This window comes from Phyllobates terribilis, unplaced genomic scaffold (genome assembly GCF_046119375.1).
Source record: "Phyllobates terribilis strain yellow unplaced genomic scaffold, ASM4611937v1 Scaffold_1__5_contigs__length_1240528914, whole genome shotgun sequence".
NCBI classification, from domain to species: Eukaryota; Metazoa; Chordata; class Amphibia; order Anura; family Dendrobatidae; genus Phyllobates; species Phyllobates terribilis.
The window spans coordinates 1066533357-1066554660 of NW_027362761.1; the positions used below are offsets into that span (position 1 = coordinate 1066533357).

General features: G+C 47.2%; 1 protein-coding gene across 2 annotated transcripts in view; it reads right to left on the minus strand.

Moving 5' to 3' along the window:
* The window catches only part of LOC141159266 (bifunctional phosphoribosylaminoimidazole carboxylase/phosphoribosylaminoimidazole succinocarboxamide synthetase-like), a 72004-nt gene that overhangs the window by 39576 nt on the left and 11124 nt on the right, over positions 1-21304 (minus strand). For both annotated transcript variants that reach the window (XM_073645445.1, XM_073645444.1), the window contains exons 4-11: positions 21192-21269; positions 19838-20019; positions 17197-17496; positions 16355-16492; positions 15165-15201; positions 12698-12889; positions 11676-11851; positions 2398-2577 (exon numbers count right to left, since the gene is read on the minus strand). In XM_073645445.1, coding sequence (XP_073501546.1) covers positions 2398-2577; positions 11676-11851; positions 12698-12889; positions 15165-15201; positions 16355-16492; positions 17197-17496; positions 19838-20019; positions 21192-21269 — 1283 coding nt within the window. The remainder of the gene's footprint in view (positions 1-2397; positions 2578-11675; positions 11852-12697; positions 12890-15164; positions 15202-16354; positions 16493-17196; positions 17497-19837; positions 20020-21191; positions 21270-21304) is intronic.

A 21304-nucleotide genomic window follows, 5' to 3' on the forward strand; every position in this document is an offset into this window, starting at 1 on the left:
TTATACTGATGACCCATCCACTGAATCATACAATATAAACCTCTCTCTCACCCACAAAGTTCTCCATAACGTTGCACCAAACATCTCATCCCCCAACTATCTATCACTAACTTTCCTCTCCATTCTGCTAGCAATGAATAACTAACTATCTTCCATAGCCTGAACCTCCCACTCCCATCTTAAAGAAGCTGCACCAGTTCTCTGAAATGCACTACTCCAAATAATCAGTGCAACTCCCAACATCCAGAGGCTTAGGGGGGGGGGGGGGGGTCTCAAATTTTTTATTTTTTTTTAGAAAAGGCCATCACTTTCATTGATCTAACTTTTCTCAATTTTCACTTTATTCCTCAGACCCTGAGCCCTTCACCTTCATTCCAACCCGATACATATCGTGCCTGCACAACTACTGGCAAATGATTGCTTCATAAATGTATTACCCCATTAAATAAAAGATGGTTAGTCCTTTGTACAAAATATGAATTTTGCCTAATTTTACCCCTATGTCCTCACGGATTGTAAGCTCTTGTGACCAGGGCCATCACTTCTATTTTTTGAACTGTACATTAGTCTTTTTTTTTTTTTTTTTAATGTCTGACATTTTTGTACATGTACTCTCTGTATTGTAGACTGCAGCGGAATATGTAGATAGTATATAAATAAATATATACAGTACAGACCAAAAGTTTGGGCACACCTCCTCATTTAAAGATTTTTCTGTATTTTCATGACTATGAAAATTGTACATTCACACTGAAGGCATCAAAACTATGAATTAACACATGTGGAATTATATACTTAACAAAAAAGTGTGAAACAACTGAAAATATGTCTTATATTCTAGGTTCTTCAAAGTAGCCACCTTTTGCTTTGAGGACTGCTTTGCACACTCTTGGCATTCTCTTGATGAGCTTCAAGAGGTAGTCACCGGAAATGGTTTTCACTTCACAGGTGTGCCCTGTCAGGTTTAATAAGTGGGATTTCTTGCCTTATAAATGGGGTTGGGACCATCAGTTGTGTTGTGCAGAAGTCTGGTGGATACACAGCTGATAGTCCTACTGAATAGACTGTTAGAATTTGTATTATGGCAAGAAAAAAGCAGCTAAGTAAAGAAAAACGAGTGGCCATCATTACTTTAAGAAATGAAGGTCAGTCAGTGCGAAAAATTGGGCAAACTTTGAAAGTGTCCCTAAGTGCAGTTGCAAAAACCATCAAGTGCTACAAAGAAACTGGCTCACATGAGGACCGCCCCAGGAAAGGAAGACCAAGAGTCACCTCTGCTTCTGAGGATAAGTTTATCCGAGTCACCAGCCTCAGAAATCGTAGGTTAACAGCAGCTCAGATTAGAAACCAGGTCAATACCACACAGAGTTCTAGCAGCAGACACATCTCTACAACAACTGTTAAGAGGAGACTTTGTGCAGCAGGCCTTCATGGTAAAATAGCTGCTAGGAAACCACTGCTAAGGACAGGCAACAAGCAGAAGAGACTTGTTTGGGCTAAAGAACACAAGTAATGGACGTTAGACCAGTGGAAATCTGTGCTTTGGTCTGATGAGTCCAAATTTGAGATCTTTGGTTCCAACCACCGTGTCTTTGTGCGACGCAGAAAATGTGAACGGATGGACTCTACATGCCTGGTTCCCACCGTGAAGCATGGAGGAGGAGGTGTGATGGTGTGGGGGTGCTTTGCTGGTGACACTGTTGGGGATTTATTCAAAATTGAAGGCATACTGAACCAGCATGGCTACCACAGCATCTTGCAGCGGCATGCTATTCCATCCGGTTTGTGTTTAGTTGGACCATCATTTATTTTTCAACAGGACAATGACCCCAAACACACCTCCAGGCTGTGTAAGGGCTATTTGACCAAGAAGGAGAGTGATGGGGTGCTACGCCAGATGACCTGGCCTCCACAGTCACCAGACCTGAACCCAATCGAGATGGTTTGGGGTGAACTGGACCGCAGAGTGAAGGCAAAAGGGCCAACAAGTGCTAAGCATCTCTGGGAACTCCTTCAAGATTGTTGGAAGACCATTTCCGGTGACTACCTCTTGAAGCTCATCAAGAGAATGCCAAGAGTGTGCAAAGCAGTCATCAAAGCAAAAGGTGGCTACTTTGAAGAACCTAGAATATAAGACATATTTTCAGTTGTTTCACACTTTTTTGTTAAGTATATAATTCCACATGTGTTAATTCATAGTTTTGATGCCTTCAGTGTGAATGTACAATTTTCATAGTCATGAAAATACAGAAAAATCTTTAAATGACGATGTGTGTCCAAACTTTTGGTCTGTACTGTACTTCAGAATAATAGAAATATTAATATGTATACACTGGCAGCCGTCATCCATTCCTGTCTAATAATAGAAGAATCATTCGTATTTAATGTGGTACACACCTTCATATTTACAAGAATGAAGTCTGCAGCCAAACATGCTTTTTCCAAAATTTCAAACATGGCAACCATACTGTGATTTAGGATGTCAATTTCAGACTGACCAATTGTGTGTCCTGCACAATTCACCTCTGAGGCCAACAATTCCTCGTTTGAACAAATAACATCTTCACGGACATCATCCTGTAAGAAAGTGTAGACAAAAGTATAATACCAAATAGTAGGATTCTTGTAAATGATCTATGTAATTTAGCATTCTGGCGTACAAAGATTTGAAAAGCCGCAAAATGTTGGCGCAACTCAGAGTTGTGCCAAAATGTTGCGATTTTTGGCATTTTCACAAGTTTTTCCCAGCTCTGCCAAACTGGGTGGAGCTGGGGTGTGACACAATAGCTTGTCCAATTCATGACAAGGTGTGGCTTTCCCAGTGTCAGAGACTGGAGTAAGAATTCTGTCTGACTACAAACATGTCCCCTCATCAAGATCAGCGAGAAAATGGCTGGTCTTGATGAATCGGGGCTGGTGACTAAAGGCCAAAATAATCTGTCAGCTAGTCCTTAGTGGAGCTGGAGTTGGTACAATATGAATAGAAAGATATGGCTACTATTCTCCAGTAACAGCACCACATCTGTCATTGGGTCGTGTCTAGTACTGCAACTCATTGAAGTGAATGGGGATAAAGTGTAATATCACTAAAAGTTCGTTCACGCGAACCAACCGCCTATCAGCAACTTGCTTGCTGGTCGGCAGTCGTTTAATAGCCTACTTACACAGGCAGGACTCTCTGATGATGTGCACTGAACGAGCTGTAACCGATTGTTCTGTGCACATAGGCTGCCATTGTTCTCAGCAGCACCTGTTAAGTCCTGTTTAGATAGGACAATGCGCTGTCGAAAACGATGATCTTGTGCAGCACAAATTCACCCAATGAACGGTCATTTTGCATCATTGGGTGACTGGCAGCCTTCTCAGACCACAAGATTATCGTGGACCTTATCTGTGGACAGGTGTGTACAATTATCTAATCGACAGACCCAATAATGATTCCTTCAACTGAAGTACAACATCTGACAATGCTCTTGATTAGGCCAATAATGCCTTCAGCTGAGAAAGTAACATTTACTCTAAAGGTCCCTGTACACTGACTAAAGTAGGTCATACCCGCTGATATCGATGGCTTCGGACAACAATCTCGTGTGTATGAGGGCGCAATTGATTGTCGAAGGAGAGGTCGATTGGGTATATCAAATTAGACCGTGGATCGTTTTGTTCTCCTGGAGATAAGCAGTCAGACATGTCTGGCTTTCACTGAGTACACAGGAGCGCTCGGCCGAAAGAGCTCTGCTGTGTATGGGAGAGTTGGCAGAGATGGCTGTCGGCCAAAGCTTTGTTCAGCCAACAATCATGTAAAGTGCAAAAAAAGCTTCACAAATTGCAGCCATGTTGCGATCGTTTGATCACGATAAAACTGCAACGTTCTTTGCCGCAAATAAAAAAAACACCAAAATCTAAAAACAATGCAATGTGTGAACGCAGCCTAATGATTACCCTAGTTTCTGAACTAATGAACTATCCTGATGACTGAGGAAGGACCATGTCCCAAAACCGTTGCATCAAGATAGCGTGCTGTGTTACATGTTGAAAATTCTTCCTGCTACCTCCGTCTCCATATTTCTCCGATGTATCATGTTCAGAAGGGATGAGGCTCTTCTATAGGACTCAGTCATTGTTGCCTAATCGGGGTGAGTATTTTGTTTTCTGCGCTTTACAGTATTTTTTTTTATTGGAACATGGCTATAAAAAGATATGCTTTTCCACATGTGCAATTTGCTGTTTTTTATGCAATCCTGGCACACTATACACTGTGTGCAGAATTATTAGGCAAGTTGTATTTTAGAGGATTATTTTTATTATTGATCAACAACTATGTTCTCAATCAACCCAAAAGACTCATAAATATCCAAGCTTAATATTTTTGGAAGCTGGAGTGTTTTTTTTTTTTAGATTTGGCTATCTTAGGAGGATATCTGTTTGTGCAGGTAACTATTAATGTGCAGAAGTATTAGGCAACTTAATTTACTTAATTGGTAGTTGGCTCTCAAGCCTATGCAGCTTGGAGTAAGACAACATGTATAAAAAGTATCATGTGATCAAAATACTCATTTGCCTAATAATTCTGCACACAGTGTATATACAGCTCTGGTAAAAATTAAGAGACCAGTAAACAGTTTTCTATTGGAAAGCATGGAAAGACTGGTGGAAAGCATGCCAAGACGCATGAAAGAGGTGATTAACAATCATGGTTAGTCCACCAAATATTGATTTCTGAACTGTTCCTAAGTTAAAACATGAGTAATTGTAACGGGTCTGGGAGGCGGAACCTCTGAGCTACTATACAAGGGGGCGGTCCTTGTAAGGGAGCGGGTGGCGACCAGGGAAGACGGGCAGGCAGTCACAGCAGGTGACCGGGACAGTCTCTGGATGAACGGGCAGGAGGTCACGGCCAGTGACCGGGGCAGTCTCTGGATGAACGGGCAGGAGGTCACGGCCAGTGACCGGGGCAGTCTCTGGATGAACGGGCAGGAAGTCACGGCAAGTGACCGGGGCAGTCTCTGGATGAACGGGCAGGAGGTCACAGCAAGTGACCGGGGCAGTCTCTGGATGAACGGGCAGGAGGTCACGGCAAGTGACCGGGGCAGTCTCTGGGTAAAGGGTTGGTACGACCTGTGGCGGCTGATGGTAGACGTGAGCTCCCAGGTGAGCAGGCGAGAGTCTCTGGATAAACGGGTGGTCACAGCATGTGACGGCGGAGCCTCCAGGAAGACCAACAGACAGGCGGCAGATGAGCGCTCCCAGGTGAGCGGGCAGGAGTCACTGGACAGGCGGGTGGTCACAGCACGTGACGGCAGAGCCTCCAGGTAGGCTAGCAGACAGGCAGCAGATGAGCGCTCCCAGGTGAGCGGGCAGGAGTCACTGGACAGGCAGGTGGTCACTGCACGTGACGGCAGAGCCTCCAGGTAGGCTAGCAGGCAGGTAGCAGATGTGCGCTCCCAGGTGAGCGGGCAAGCTGGTCCTTAGACAGACTGACAGGAGTTGTAAGGCAGACCGTCGGACCTCAGGCTAGCAGGCAGGTAGCAGAATATCAGGCAGAAATAAGACAGCAAGCTGGCAGGAATCTGGCAGGTATCTGGCAACGGGACCTGAGGGCTGAAGCAGAGTAGTGAACAGTGCAACAACATTGCTCGGGCACCTCCATTTTGGAGGAGGTGCCTTATATATGGTGAAGTCCTCCGGCCATTGGCCGGGGACTCCTTAGGACGGCGCGCGCGGCCCCTTTAAGAGGGAGGGAGAGCGCGCGCGCGTCCTAAGCACAGTGGCCGGGAAGGAGCGCGCGCTGGCAGCAGAGCGGGAGGAGGACGCCGGGCACGGAGCAGAGAGGTGAGGGGAACAGCGTCCCTGCCTAGCAGAGGGCAGGGACGCCGGCGCTACAGTACCCCCCCCTTTAGGCCCCCCCCTTTTTTAGGCCAGACAGAAATTTAGCTAGGATGAGAGGGGCATGGATGTTCTCCCGGGGCTCCCACGTTCTCTCCTCAGGACCAAACCCCTTCCAATCCACTAGAAAAAAGGTCTTTCCTCTTACCCTTTTGGTGGCAAGAATGTTCTCTACCTCAAACTCGTCCTCAGCAGAAACCGGAGCAGGAGGCGTACCTGTAGACTTGGAAAAAGAGTTAAGAACCACAGGTTTGAGGAGAGATACATGGAAGGAGTTAGGGATCCGTAAGTTGGCCGGGAGTTTCAATTTATAGGCCACCGGGTTGATCTGACTGATGACCTCCAGAGGACCGATGAACCGAGGCCCTAACTTGTAAGAAGGTATCTTGAGTCGGACATATTTAGATGAGAGCCAGACTTTATCTCCAGGACGAAATTGTGGAGGATCCAGGCGTTTTTTGTCAGCGTGTCTTTTCATCCGTTCGGACGACTGAAGGAGTGCGGATCGGGTACTCTCCCAAATGGAGGAAAATTTGCTAACGAGAGATTCCGCAGCCGGGTTGTCCACAGAGGTGGAGACAGGAAAAGGAATCCGAGGATGCTGACCGAAGACTACAAAAAACGGGGATTTGGAGGAGGATTCGCTCTCGTGATTGTTATAAGAGAACTCGGCCCATGGTAGAAGATCCACCCAGTCTGAATGATGGGCATTAACGAAGTGCCGGAGGTAACTGGTCAGGTTCTGATTGATCCGCTCCACTTGACCATTGGACTGTGGGTGGTAAGCGGAAGAGAAGTCCAGGGTGACGTCTAGCAGTTTACAAGAGGCTCTCCAGAAGCGTGAGGTGAACTGTACCCCACGATCCGACACGATGTGGAGGGGCAGGCCATGAAGACGAAAGATGTGACGAATAAAGTCTTTAGCTAGCTCGGGTGCAGACGGGAGGCCTGGCAGGGGAACGAAATGAGCCATCTTGGAGAAGCGGTCAGCGACCACCCAAATGACCGTACAACCGGCAGAGACTGGGAGGTCAGTTATAAAGTCCATTGCTATATGCTGCCAGGGGGCAGCAGGTACAGAAAGCGGAAGGAGGCGACCGGCTGGCAGATGTCTCGGAACCTTGTTGCGGGCGCAGGACACACAGGCAGAAACAAAGTCTATTACGTCCTTGTGCAGGGTAGGCCACCAGTAGTGCCGGGTAATAAGCTGGAGGGTCTTTTTCTGACCGGCGTGGCCAGCCAGTTTAGGCGAGTGACCCCAGTGAAGGATCTTCTCCCGATCAGGTACTGATACGAACGTCTTTCCGGGAGGGAGACGATTTAGACTCACGGGAGCCACCTGCATTACTCTGGCGGGATCGATGATGTGTTTCGGATCTTCCTCGAGATCAGACACCAGAAAGGATCGAGACAAGGCGTCCGCCTTGACGTTTTTGTCAGCCGGGCGAAAATGAAGAACAAAATCAAAGCGAGCAAAAAACAAGGACCACCGGGCTTGGCGCAGGTTAAGTCTCTGGGCATGCTGGAGGTAAGCCAAGTTCTTGTGGTCAGTGTAAATTATTACCGGGTGAAGAGCCCCCTCGAGCAGGTAACGCCACTCCTCCAATGCCAGTTTGATGGCCAATAACTCTCGGTCTCCTATGGAATAATTGCGCTCTGAGGAGGAGAAGAGTTTAGAGAAGAAGCCGCAAGTTACCATCCTCCCGGAAGATGATTTTTGAGTAAGTACCGCTCCGGCTCCAGAGGAGGAGGCGTCAACTTCCAGGAAGAACTGCTTGTTGCCGTCCGGGCGATGCAGCACCGGGGCGGAAGAGAAGGCCTGTTTTAAGGAAAGAAAGGCCTCCTCTGCATCGGGCGGCCACTCTTTGGGATTAGTACCCTTACGGGTGAGCGCGGAAATTGGGGCAGTCCGGGAAGAGAAGTGGGGTATGAAGAGGCGGTAGTAGTTGGCGAAGCCCAGGAACCGCTAAATGGCCTTCAACCCCTCCGGTCGAGGCCATTTCTCGATGGCAGACAGTTTCTCTGGATCCATTCGTAGGCCGGTCTGAGAAATAATGTAGCCCAAAAACGGAAGCGAGGTCTGCTCAAAGAGGCACTTCTCGTATTTAGCGAAGAGGTGATTCTGCCTGAGTCTGAGCAGGACCTGACGAACGTCCCTCCGGTGAGTCTGGAGATCCGGAGAGAAGACCAAGATGTCGTCCAGGTACACCACTACGCAGGAGTAGAGAAGGTCCCGGAAGATGTCATTGACCAACTCTTGAAAGACGGCAGGAGCGTTACAGAGACCAAAGGGCATTACCAGATATTCATAGTGGCCGTCCCGGGTGTTGAATGCCGTCTTCCATTCATCCCCCTGACGGATACGAACCAGGTTGTACGCCCCACGGAGGTCCAGTTTGGTGAAGATTCTAGCCCCCCTCAGACGATCAAATAACTCCGGAATGAGCGGAAGGGGGTACTTATTCTTCACCGTGATCTGGTTAAGGCCTCTATAGTTATACAGGGACGGAGAGAGCCGTCCTTCTTTTTGACGAAAAAGAAGCCTGCTCCCGCCGGGGAGGTAGATTTCCGGATGAATCCCCTGGCCAGATTCTCCTCAATATATTCGGACATCGACCGGGTCTCAGCAGCGGATAATGGATAAATACGCCCACGGGGAGGAGTAGTACCGGGTAACAGGTCGATAGGGCAGTCGTATGGTCTATGAGGGGGTAGTGTCTCTGCCTCCTTTTTATTAAAGACATCAGCATAAGACCAATAAGGAAGCGGAAGTCCAGGTAGATTAGCTGGGGTAGGAGAAGGACGGACGGGATGGACGGGAACCAGACAGGTCTTATGGCAGTCCTGTCCCCAGCGAAGGACTTCTCCGGTCTGCCAGTCAAGCACGGGTGCATGTCTCTGGAGCCAAGGTAAACCTAGCAAGAGGGCGTGAGAGAGTCCAGGCAGAACATGAAAGGAGATACTCTCAGAATGCAGCATTCCCACCTGCAGAGTAATGGATTCGGTGATGAGTTGGATGGGGCGTGGTAAGAGACCCCCATCCACGGCAGCAACAGACAAGGGTACAGCCAGAGGTTTGGTGGGGATGCGGTATTTCTCTACCAGGGACTGTGAAATAAGATTCCCGGCTGCTCCAGAGTCAAGTTGGGCTAGTTCGAAATAACGGTTCTCCCCGCAGACAATTGTGACTGACAGCAGCAGAGATGGAGAGGATTTATTCTTGTCTAGGTCGACCTCTCTGAGCGAACCTAGACACAGGCGTTTCCCGACCTCTCTGGGCAGGCACGGATCCGGTGCTCCTTACTGCCACAGTAGAAGCAGTACGGCACGGCGTAAGTCCTGACGGGTTTTGACCATCTTGGTCTGGTCGACCTGCATAGGCTCAGGAGAGTGTACCTGGGGAGAGACGGGTTTCTGAAAAGTAGGAGCTAGACGTGGAAACCTCTCACGGATGACCTCTTTGGCACGCTCCTGGAACCGTAGGTCAATCCGGGTGGCAAGAGTTATTAGGTCATCGAGAGTGGTAGGAATGTCCCGACCGGCAAGTTCATCTTTAATACGACCGGACAGACCCTCCCAGAAGACGGATACCAGAGCGTCGTTATCCCAGGCCAGCTCCGAGGCAAGGGTACGGAACCGTATGGCATATTGGCCCACGGTGAGACTTCCCTGACGGAGGCGTAGCAGTGATGATGCGGATGAGGTCTTCCGTCCGGGTTCGTCGAAGACTTTCCGGAAAGCCGTGAGAAAGGCAGGCAAGTCGGACACCAGGGGGTCTCCTCTCTCCCATAGAGGATTTAGCCAGGCCAGGGCCTCCCCGGTGAGATGGGACATGATGAAGGCAATTTTGGCCCGGTCGGAGTTAAACTGGAGTTCAAAGTGCAGGGTGCACTGATTTATGAAGCCCCGAGCCTGGGCGGAGTCGCCTCCGAAGCGAGGAGGTGCAGAAAGCCGGGGTCCGGGGTAGGATACCATGGTATTAGTGGACAGCGGAGTTGCCGGATTGCGAGTCCTGGCACTGGCGGAGGTTGCTGGCGGAGCAGTCAGAGTGTCCAGGCGAGAATTGACATTCCGCAGGTGACCCAGGATGGACTCCTGTTGGGACCTCTGACGGGACAGTTCATGACACAGGTCCGAGAGCGAGGGAGCTTGGGTGCCACCGGGTTCCATGGCCCGAGCAAACTGTAACGGGTCTGGGAGGCGGAACCTCTGAGCTACTATACAAGGGGGCGGTCCTTGTAAGGGAGCGGGTGGCGACCAGGGAAGACGGGCAGGAGGTCACGGCAAGTGACCGGGGCAGTCTCTGGATGAACGGGCAGGAGGTCACGGCAAGTGACCGGGGCAGTCTCTGGATGAACGGGCAGGAGGTCACGGCAAGTGACCGGGGCAGTCTCTGGATGAACGGGCAGGAAGTCACGGCAAGTGACCGGGGCAGTCTCTGGATGAACGGGCAGGAAGTCACGGCAAGTGACCGGGGCAGTCTCTGGATGAACGGGCAGGAGGTCACGGCAAGTGACCGGGGCAGTCTCTGGGTAAAGGGTTGGTACGACCTGTGGCGGCTGATGGTAGACGTGAGCTCCCAGGTGAGAGTCTCTGGATAAACGGGTGGTCACAGCATGTGACGGCGGAGCCTCCAGGAAGACCAACAGACAGGCGGCAGATGAGCGCTCCCAGGTGAGCGGGCAGAAGTCACTGGTCAGGCGGGTGGTCACAGCACGTGACGGCAGAGCCTCCAGGTAGGCTAGCAGACAGGCAGCAGATGAGCGCTCCCAGGTGAGCGGGCAGGAGTCACTGGACAGGCAGGTGGTCACTGCACGTGACGGCGGAGCCTCCAGGTAGGCTAGCAGGCAGGTAGCAGATGTGCGCTCCCAGGTGAGCGGGCAAGCTGGTCCATAGACAGACTGACAGGAGTTGGAAGGCAGACCGTCGGACCTCAGGCAAGCAGGCAGGTAGCTGATGTGCGCTCCCAGGTGAGCGGGCAAGCTGGTCCATAGACAGACTGACAGGAGTTGTAAGGCAGACCGTCGGACCTCAGGCTAGCAGGCAGGTAGCAGAATATCAGGCAGGAATAAGACAGCAAGCTGGCAGGAATCTGGCAGGTAACTGGCAACGGGACCTGAGGGCTGAAGCAGAGTAGTGAACAGTGCAACAACATTGCTCGGGCACCTCCATTTTGGAGGAGGTGCCTTATATATGGTGAAGTCCTCCGGCCATTGGCCGGGGACTCCTTAGGACGGCGCGCGCGGCCCCTTTAAGAGGGAGGGAGAGCGCGCGCGCGCCCTAAGCACAGTGGCCGGGAAGGAGCGCGCGCTGCCAGCAGAGCGGGAGGAGGACGCCGGGCACGGAGCAGAGAGGTGAGGGGAACAGCGTCCCTGCCTAGCAGAGGGCAGGGACGCCGGCGCTACAGTAATTAGAGGTCTGAAAGCACTGTTTCTTTTTTAGCATTTTAACGCTTTATCATTTGCTGCAAATAAATACAAAATTTTTAGCTTTGAATTTCGGAGACATGTTGTCAGTAGTTTATAGAATAAAACAATGTACATTTTACTCAAAAATATACCTATAAAGAGAAAAATCCGAGAAACTGAAAATTTTGCAGTGGTCTCTTAATTTTTGCCACAGCTGTGTGTGTGTGTGTGTGTGTGTGTGTGTGTGTGTGTGTGTGTGTGTGTGTGTGTGTGTGTGTGTGTGTGTGTGTGTGTGTGTGTGTGTGGTATAGACATACATACATATATACACACATACATATATATATCTATCTTATATTCTGAACTGTATCTAAGGGTTACCTTATAAAATATCTCTACCCTGGGAGGGTAAAGCCTGCGTCCGTCAGTGTCAGGATGTCTATTGAGGTACATGCCCGTGGCTATTCTCCAGCAGCCCCATGTAAGGGGGATCAGTTCACAACCGCAGGTGACATAGGTGTTCTCATTGAACTTCCTCACAAGTGCGGTCTTGATACCTGAGAAATGTTTAAAACTAATTATTTGATCTCTAATCAGTCGCCATTTCTCGAATTCTGTGCTGACACGTACTATACAGATAAGCTATGACGAGTGACCTGTGTGCTCGGGGCTGTCATCTACATATGATTACAGGTAAATCAGTTATAAATATCAAAAGACTGACCGTCACTTCCAAACAGAAAGACAAATGTGAACATGTGCAATCTAAGGGAGCCACTCTATATGTAACTAACAAATGAAAGCAGCACTCTGACGCTATAGTATGCAATCATTGAATATATGAAATTGGAGTTGCATTACTGCTGGAGAAAAGAAGTTAAAAAATGAAGGTACTTTGCGCATAAATTGGCCAATTCATATATGCACAACAGCCGGCCACAAGGCGTACCTCATTGTTGGGATCCTGACTTAACACGATACCTCTCTCGGGATAAAAGCCTATGATTTTTAGAGTGCAGCTTTAAGTTGTTAGTTACATATAGAGTGGCTCTCTTAGCTTGCACCTGTTCACAACTGTCTTTCTACCTGCTCATGTAATTGTAGGCTTTTAGGCCTGGAAAAGGTATTATGTTAGGTCAGGGTCCCAATAACGGGATATGCCTTGTCGCTGGCTATTGGGCAAACATGAATTGGCCAATTTATGCGCCAAGTACCTTCATTTAACTTTTTTCACCAGCAGTAATGCAGTTCCAATTTCATATACTATGTTAGCATACTATACCGTTACGGGGTCCAGCTTTTAATTTTTCAGTTCTCCGTATAAAGCTATGCGCTCAGTATATGGCTATAAATGTACAAATCTCCTCCACATGCAGTTGTGAGTCTAGGATAAGACGTCCTACCTGCTTCTCTCAGCATCTTAAAGATAAAGTTGCTGGTCATGTTGGAGCATTTCCCATCTGTCCTGTACATTGTGGCGGAGGTCCCTGTAGATATTCTCTCTGTGGGCTCAATCAGTGAATTTCCAGGATGATGAGGGACTGTACGTGTCTCTTTAGTTATCTCGTGGTATGGTTCTTCAGCAAATCTCAAGCCTTCCATTATAAATAAATGGCACGATGGAAAAAGGTCATAATTATACACCAAGCCGGCTGTTAAAAGAAAGCTCTTCCATGGCTGTAAGTCATGTACTAGACAGTTGCAGCATTAAATATTGGGGTGATGGTGGATCATGAGATAAAAAAGGAGCCAGATTACTCTTTTGGGGGCCAAGTAGAGTTATGGAGAGATGTCAAAAGAAAAAAAGACAAAAACACAAATGTCTGTGGCTATTTCAATGCAAATATTCCTGCAGAGCCATATATACAGTGCCTACAAGTAGTATTCAACCCCCTGCAGATTTAGCTGGTTTGATAAGATGCAAATAAGTTAGAGCCTTCAAACTGCAAACGAGAGTAGGTTTTATGAACAGAAGCATAAATCTTACAAACCAAAAAGTTATGTTGCTCAGTTGAATTTTATTAAATTTTAAACATAAAAGTGTGGGTCAATTATTATACAACCCCTATGTTTAATATTTTGTGGAATAACCCTTGTTTGCAATTACAGCTAATAATCGTCTTTTATAAGACCTGATCAGGCCGGCACAGGTCTGTGGAGTTATCTTGGCCCACTCCTCCATGCAGATCTTCTCCAAGTTATCTAGGTTCTTTGGGTGTCTCATGTGGACTTTATTCTTGAGCTCCTTCCACAAGTTTTCAATTGGGTTAAGGTCAGGAGACTGACTAGGCCACTCCAACACCTTGACTTTTTCCCTCTTGAACCAGGCCTTGGTTTTCTTGGCTGTGTGCTTTGGGTCGTTGTCTTGTTGGAAGATGAAATTACGACCCATCTTAAGATCCTTGATGGAGGAGCGGAGGTTCTTGGCCAAAATCTCCAGGTAGGCCATGCTATCCATCTTCCCATGGATGCGGACCAGATGGCCAGGCCCCTTGGCTGAGAAACAGCCCCACAGCATGATGCTGCCACCACCATGCTTGACTGTAGGGATGGTATTCTTGGGGTCGTATGCAGTGCCATCCAATCTCCAAACGTCACGTGTGTGGTTGGCACCAAAGATCTCGATCTTAGTCTCATCAGACCATAGAACCTTGAACCAGTCTGTCTCAGAGTCCTCCAAGTGATCATGAGCAAACTGTAGACGAGCCTTGACATGACGCTTTGAAAGTAAAGGTACCTTACGGGCTCGTCTGGAACGGAGATCATTGCGGTGGAGTACATTACTTATGGTATTGACTGAAACCAATGTCCCCACTGCCATGAGATCTTCCCGGAGCTCCTTCCTTGTTGTCCTTGGGTTAGCCTTGACTCTTCGGACAAGCCTGGCCTCGGCACGGGAGGACACTTTCAAAGGCTGTCCAGGCCGTGGAAGGCTAACAGTAGTTCCATAAGCCTTCCACTTACGGATGATGCTCCCAACAGTGGAGACAGGTAGGCCCAACTCCTTGGAAAGGGTTTTGTACCCCTTACCAGCCTTGTGACCCTCCACGATCTTGTCTCTGATGGCCTTGGAATGCTCCTTTGTCTTTCCCATGTTGACCATGTCTGAGTGCTGTTCACAAGTTTGGGGAGGGTCTTAAATAGTCAGAAAAGGCTGGCAAAAGAGATCTTTAATCCACACATGTGAAGCTCATTATTCTTGGTGCCTGAACTACTTCTTAATACTTTAGGGGGACCAAACAGAATTCTTGTGGTTTGAGGGGTTGAATAATAAATGACACTCTGAATTAACTTTTAACGTTTAAAAAAAAAACAAAAAAAAACAAACAAAATTTGCTGCAGTGCATTTCCCACTTCCAGGCTGATCTACAGTACAAATGTCACAATGCCAAGTTAATTCCGCATGTGTCAACCAGCTAAATCTGCAGGGGGTTGAATACTACTTGTAGACACTGTATATGATCTCGTCAAAGTTGGAAATTAAAGCGGTTCTCAATCACTACAATATTGATGGCCTGTCCTTAGGACAGGCTATCAACATTAGATTGGCAGTGCAGAAATAACCACAGAAGTAAAAAAACTCCTGGAGAAAACCCAAGTACTGCTAGAGCAGAATGGTGGGGTGCATGCTCGGCCTCCACGGCGGGATCCCCAGTAATAAAAATCTATTAAAATGCACTTATTTATAGAAATGATAATTATTTTTATTTCTATAGCGCCAACATATTCAGCAGCTTTTTATATTTTAGAGGGGACTTGTACAGACAATAAAGACATTACAGAAATATTTGGAAACAGAAATATTTGGGAGTCACACATTATGAAGACACAGACACACCAGTAGAAATGTATAGGTGATATGACACAAACCTGTTGATAATGTAGTTTCATCAGAGACGTCTTCAGCCTAAAGTTAATTAAAGTGAAAGAAAACATTGGTGAGACGTCGGCACTATGTAATAACCAAAGTATGGTTTAGTAGGACCTCGGTGACACAAAGAAGGAAAAGGACCACGTCTCCTTCAAAATGCGTCGGTTTGTGGCCGCACTGAGGTCCCATAGCTTTAGGCAGTGACGTCACACTTCACACGCCCCCCCGCTCGTCCTGCAGCCCAGCAGCAGCTCCTCCGGCCGGAGCACACCGCCGTCTCAACATCTCCCGACAGGCACAGGCGAGGGGCATACACGGTAGGACGCACCCGCAACAGACTTGCCTCGAACAGGACCTTGCTTCATGCACAACTCCGAGTTAAGAGCTGTACGACTGATACCCAGTAAGTACCTGCAAGTACCCTACTTACATCAGTCACTGAACCAAACGTTTCTATACCTACTTAGAAAGGCCGTATTGAAGCATTCTCCCTGCGGCTAACCAGGGGACATCCTCTGGCAATTGATCCCATGAATTTCATTATTTTGGGCACACGTTACTTTTTAACTGCTGGTGGAGATATTTATGGCCACTTGGTTGAATTACACCAACCTACATTGGTAGATGTGCACACAATACACCTGTGCCCCATCTTGTTTTACCAGCTCATGGTTACTGTAATCATAGGTGTTCTATCTACATATATGATCTAATATCATTACCTCTGCTTCCAGCCATCTACAGTCACCTTGGACTTTACTGTGTATAATTGTCTTTGTTAGCGCGGTAGTGAATACGGAGATCACTTCTTATTCACTTTGCTGACAGGCTAGCACACAGAGCCTGTCTCAATACCAGCAATTAGTGAGCATCAGTGTGTTATTTTCATTCTTTGGATCTTGGCAGCCGCATTACCGGCCAGAGTGCGGCTCTCGAACTGTGGTAAGGACTTATGGATTACTGATTACAACACTTGATCTAACCAAAGCAACGCCTATTCCCCATGTCAGAGGTGTTCTCTACCTTAAAAAATGATGTAACAGCCATGATAGTAAAATAATGGAAATGTGATGGAGGCTTCAAGTGAGAAAACAGAAACCTATAGATTATATTGTACAGATTAGGAAACCGCGATACCCATCAACATCTCAAGTTCTGCATCCATTGTAACTTATGTAAGAGCTCTTACCTTTGCATGTGCGACCAGCGTGTGTGGCGTTCTGATGTACAACGAGCTGTGTGTGGCCAGCCCTATTATTGCTATGCCACTCCACTTAAAGGTAGCAGATACATTCGGTTTAGTCAGTTTCCGATTCCCCTTTAAACACTGTGAAGATAATGACACAATGCATTGTAACATGAGGTCCATAAAGGCCCCGTCACACTAAGCGAGATCGCTAGCGAGATCGCTGCGGAGTCACAAGTTTTGTGACGCAACAGCGGCCTCAGCAGCGATCTCGCTACGTTTGACACTTAGCAGCGACCAGGCCCCTGCTGTGAGATCGCTGGTCGTGTCGGAATGGTCTGGACCTTTTCTTTGATCGTTGAGGTCCCGCTGGGTAGCATGCATCGGTGTGTTTGACACCTTACCAACGACCTCGTTGACGACTCAGACACAGAAACACATAGGTGTGCATCGTTATACAGATCGTTACGGGTCACCGCATCGTTGCTGCGTCATTGGGAAGATCTGACTGTTTGACATCTCACCAGCGACCACATAACGACGCAGCAGCGATCCCCGACAGGTCGTATCGTTGTTGGGATTGCTGTAGCGTCGCTTAGTGTGACGGGGCCTTAATATGTATAGCCTTACAAATCTACACCGACTGCAAACTGGTGCCCAAATTATTGCCTTCAGGGTTGTCAAGGTTAATAAGAGCAGCAGGAAGAAACTAAGAAGAGACTTAGAATGATAAAATGCAAATCATTAATATACTGATTGGATTCCATAGACCCCTAAGGTCTGGATTCTCTTCCAAAAATTGTAAAATAATTGAGAATGCAATAGAATAATATAACGCACACTACCTGCAGAAAATTAAATGAAAACTCCTCTTCCGAACATGAGAAATGCTGACAGAAAAGAGTAATCACTGCAGACCGGAAATTCTCAAAGTTCCAGGACGGCTGTATGAAGATCTTCCTCACCAGGCCCAGCTTGAACAGTTGGTCTCTCTCCTTCCCTCGAGGAACTCTGTACGTCCCGTTATACTCGGGGTATTCAGCAGGCAAACAGATGATAACTTTACAGACCTTCCGATGCTTTCCTGGGGTAAGATGGCCACGTTTGCTTAAGCTATTGAACAAGCCATCTCCAGGAAACCTTGTCTGTAGGTAAAACAAACATGTCCACATTATTGCTAAAGCAGTGTCAATACTGATATGATCCCTCTGAACTGTCCACCACCGGAGATACTGCATTGCCAGAAGGAGGACAGAAGCAGACGTCTGTGGCTCATATCCCAGACAGAGACCATGCTGGGGGTGGGACGGGTCTGTGACAAGGTGGCCGGTGCAGGTCCTGAGAGTGTAGCAATTTCTCCAGAGCTGCACTGATTGCCTTGTCACAGACCCATCCCTGCACCGGCAGGTGTTTGTTGCTGTCCACATTACGACACTAAAGGACATCAAGTGGAGAAGAGCAAAGCTCGGCACATAAAATTATATGACAGTAGACCATTCCCTCCTACTAAAGACTCTCATCTCGGCATCACAGACTTGGTCCTATCTTGGATCTACTCTAACCTAACAGAACAGACATTCAGTGTCTCCCACTCACACACCACCTGTTGGCGTCCCCCAAGGCTCAGTCCTAGGACACGTGCTCTTCTCCATCTACACCTTCGGCTTGGGACAGCTCATGGTCTCATGGCTTTCAGTATCACCTCTATGCTGATGACACACAGATCTACCTCTCTGGGCCGGATATCACCTCCTTACTAACCAGAATCCCACAATGTCTGTCTACCCATTTCATCCTTCTTCTCTGCTAGATTCCTAAAACTTAATATGGATAAAACTGAATTCATCATCTTTGCACAATCTCACTCAATCCCCCCCAACTGACCTATCTATCAAAGTCAATAGCTGTCCACTCTTACCAGTACCGCAATCTCGCTGCCTTGGGGTAACCCTGGACTCTGATCTCTCCTTCAAACCTCATATCCAAGCCCTTTACACTTCCTGCCGAATCCAGCTCAAATATATTTCCTGGATCCGCACATTCCTCAACCACGAATCTGCAAAAACACTAGTGCATGCCCTCATCATCTCCCGCCGCGACTACTGCAACCTCCTGCTCTGTGGCCTCCCTTTTAACACTTTCGCACCCCTGCAATCTATCCTAAACTCTGGTATCCGACTAATCCACCTGTCCCCCTGCTATTCCCCGGCCTCTCCGCTGTCAATCCCTTCACTGGTTCCCCATTGCCCAGAGACTCCAGTTCAAAACCCTAACCATGGCATATAAAGCCATCCACAACCTGTCGCCTCCATACATCTCTGACCTAGTCTCCCGGTCCTTACCTGCACGCAACCTCCGGTCCTCACAAGATCTCCTCTTCCCACAATCGCATACAAGATTTCTCTCGTGTATCCCCCTTACTCTGAAACTCTCCACCCCAACATATCAGACTCTCGCCTACCGTGGAAACCGTCGAAAGGAACCTGAAGACCTACCTCTTCCGACAAGACTACAAACTGCAGTAACCCTCGCTGCACCATATAGCCGCACGGCCAGCTCTTCCCTCACCTACTGTATCCTCACCCATCCCTTTTAGATTGTGAGCCCTCGCAGGCAGGGTCCTCACTCCTCCTGTACCAGTCGCTGACTCATTTTTGCTCAAATTATTGTACTTGTTGTTTGCTATGTATACCCCTTTTAAACATGTAAAGCACCATGAAATTAATGGCGCTATAATAATAAATAATAATAATAATAAGCCAATAAAGACAGAGTGAGGGTGTGGTGACACCTGGAAAGTTTGTGCATTTCTAGTAAAGTTGGTGCCACTGTGCTGTGATTATCACAGGCAGCGCACAATAGAGAAGGGAGGACAAGTAAAGAGCTTCTGGGAACTCAAGAGTTGCAGAAAAATTTTTGTGGCATTTCAAAGCTTTTTATCCCAGTTTTCTGGTGTAAAAACTTTAATGAACTGGGCCGAAAGTTTCCCAGTCTAAATTGATGGTCACATGCTGGACAGTTCAGTAACACCCACTTCAGTCAAAGCAGTGATCAAGAAGAAAGGGAGAACGGACAAAGAAAGCACATACTAAGCTCATCTATGCCTAGAACTATGTGCGGAAAAGCTTTGAAACGTTGCAACATTTTTGCACAAAAATTTTGCGACTTGGCATTTTCACGCCACTTTAAATCAGCTCAACCAAAATAGGCAGAGCGGGTGACTAGAGTAGCATTTCTGGCGCAGTGCACAGAGGTGCACAAAAACTTACCAGAGGCGCCAAATTCATTAAATGGAGTGAGCCTCTTAATGAATATGGCGCAGTCTACTCTGTCAACTTTGGCATAGTGCTAGCGTTTTGCACGCCAGTCTTGATGAATCGGCTCCTGTATGCATTATCAAGTTATGTAGATAGAGGAGTTTTCCAACAAAATGTTACATTCTGAAATAGTCCCTTTAATGTACTAAGCACACAATGGGAGATGCACCTGAGGGTTATATCTGCGTGGTTCTGACTGGTCCTTCATATAGTTCCCATGCTGGTCAATAAAGTTCTGCGCCCCTGGGATCTCAGCTCCCTCCTCAGGAGCTCCGTTTTCCAATGAGAGTTCAAGAGGGACAGAAGAGGTTATGTGATCAGAAACTTCTTGCTTTAATGGAATGTGTTTGTCTATAAAAACAAGATAATATTGTGACGACCCATTCACTGACTGTATATAATATAGGCAACGATGCTCAGAGAATGAAAGAATCACCCCGAGATTCTCCTCTTCTGCAGCAAGCAGAGGTCACGCAGGCTAGATTATTTACTAGTCACTTTCTTTTTAAACATTTTTTGGAATAATAAAATGACACCGAAAGAAAAAGTATTAGCCTTAGCAAGTCTCCTGCTGGTTCCAAGTCAAACTAACGCCACTGGGGGCACCATTATTATTATATGATGAAACATGTCTTCTACTAAATGTGGAGAATAGGACATACAATGACCACGCCAGCATTAGTCTGTAGTTTCAGTGTAGTAAGCACAATATCCCTCCACTAAAGCTGGAGAGCCAAAAGGCTGCTACACTTTAAATCGATGTTCTGAAATATCATATTAAGATGCAACAAAAATATTTGGCAGCTGGGGTCCCAACACCGGAACTACCACTGATTGAGAAAATGAGGGTCCAGTGTCCCTAATTGCTTTTTATACCCAGCAGCAAAGGGAAAGTTATGTAATATGCAATAAATGTCCATTTTGGAAATACCCTTTTAAAAATACGATGGGTGCAGTGCTGACCAAAAGCTAATTCCTGGGCAATGGGACATTACAGGAATGGTAGAGAACAAGATAAACCACAGAAACAGTCATAAATGATTCGCAGAGCCATTTGGTAACACAACAATCAGGGCTGTGGAGTCGGAATAAAATGGACTGACTCCAACTTCTAACATATATAATAAATTGGGTACAGTAGTTCAATGCAGTTTGTGTGGAATAATTTTTTCAGAAGAATTTGGGAAAGTTATGAAATGTCCTATAAATGTCTGTCCTATTCCTGATATAAGGGTCTAGACTTTTAGCTGAGATGAATCTGTGCTACAGTAAATTTATCACTTAAACATGAGCCATGTATGAGGGAGTCGGAGGTTTGGCTTACTGACTCCACAGCCCTTACAACAATTGTTTGACCAAGTGATGCTGATATATCTCACAAGACCTGCGATGATCATCAAGCCAACGTTCATTCTAGTGGGACATCCTGTCAATAGGTCATGAATGACTTGTGGAGTTAGTCTTGGTCTTGATGAGATGATCCATAATCCTAGAGGCAATACGATATCTCAGCAGTGCCTCACCTTTCAGACTCCACTTCCTATTGTTTTGAAGAGCAAGAACTTGGGCTTCTTTGCCGTCCACAATGTTCTCATCAGCTTCTAAATAAATTAAGAAATATAAATGTTGATTCCTG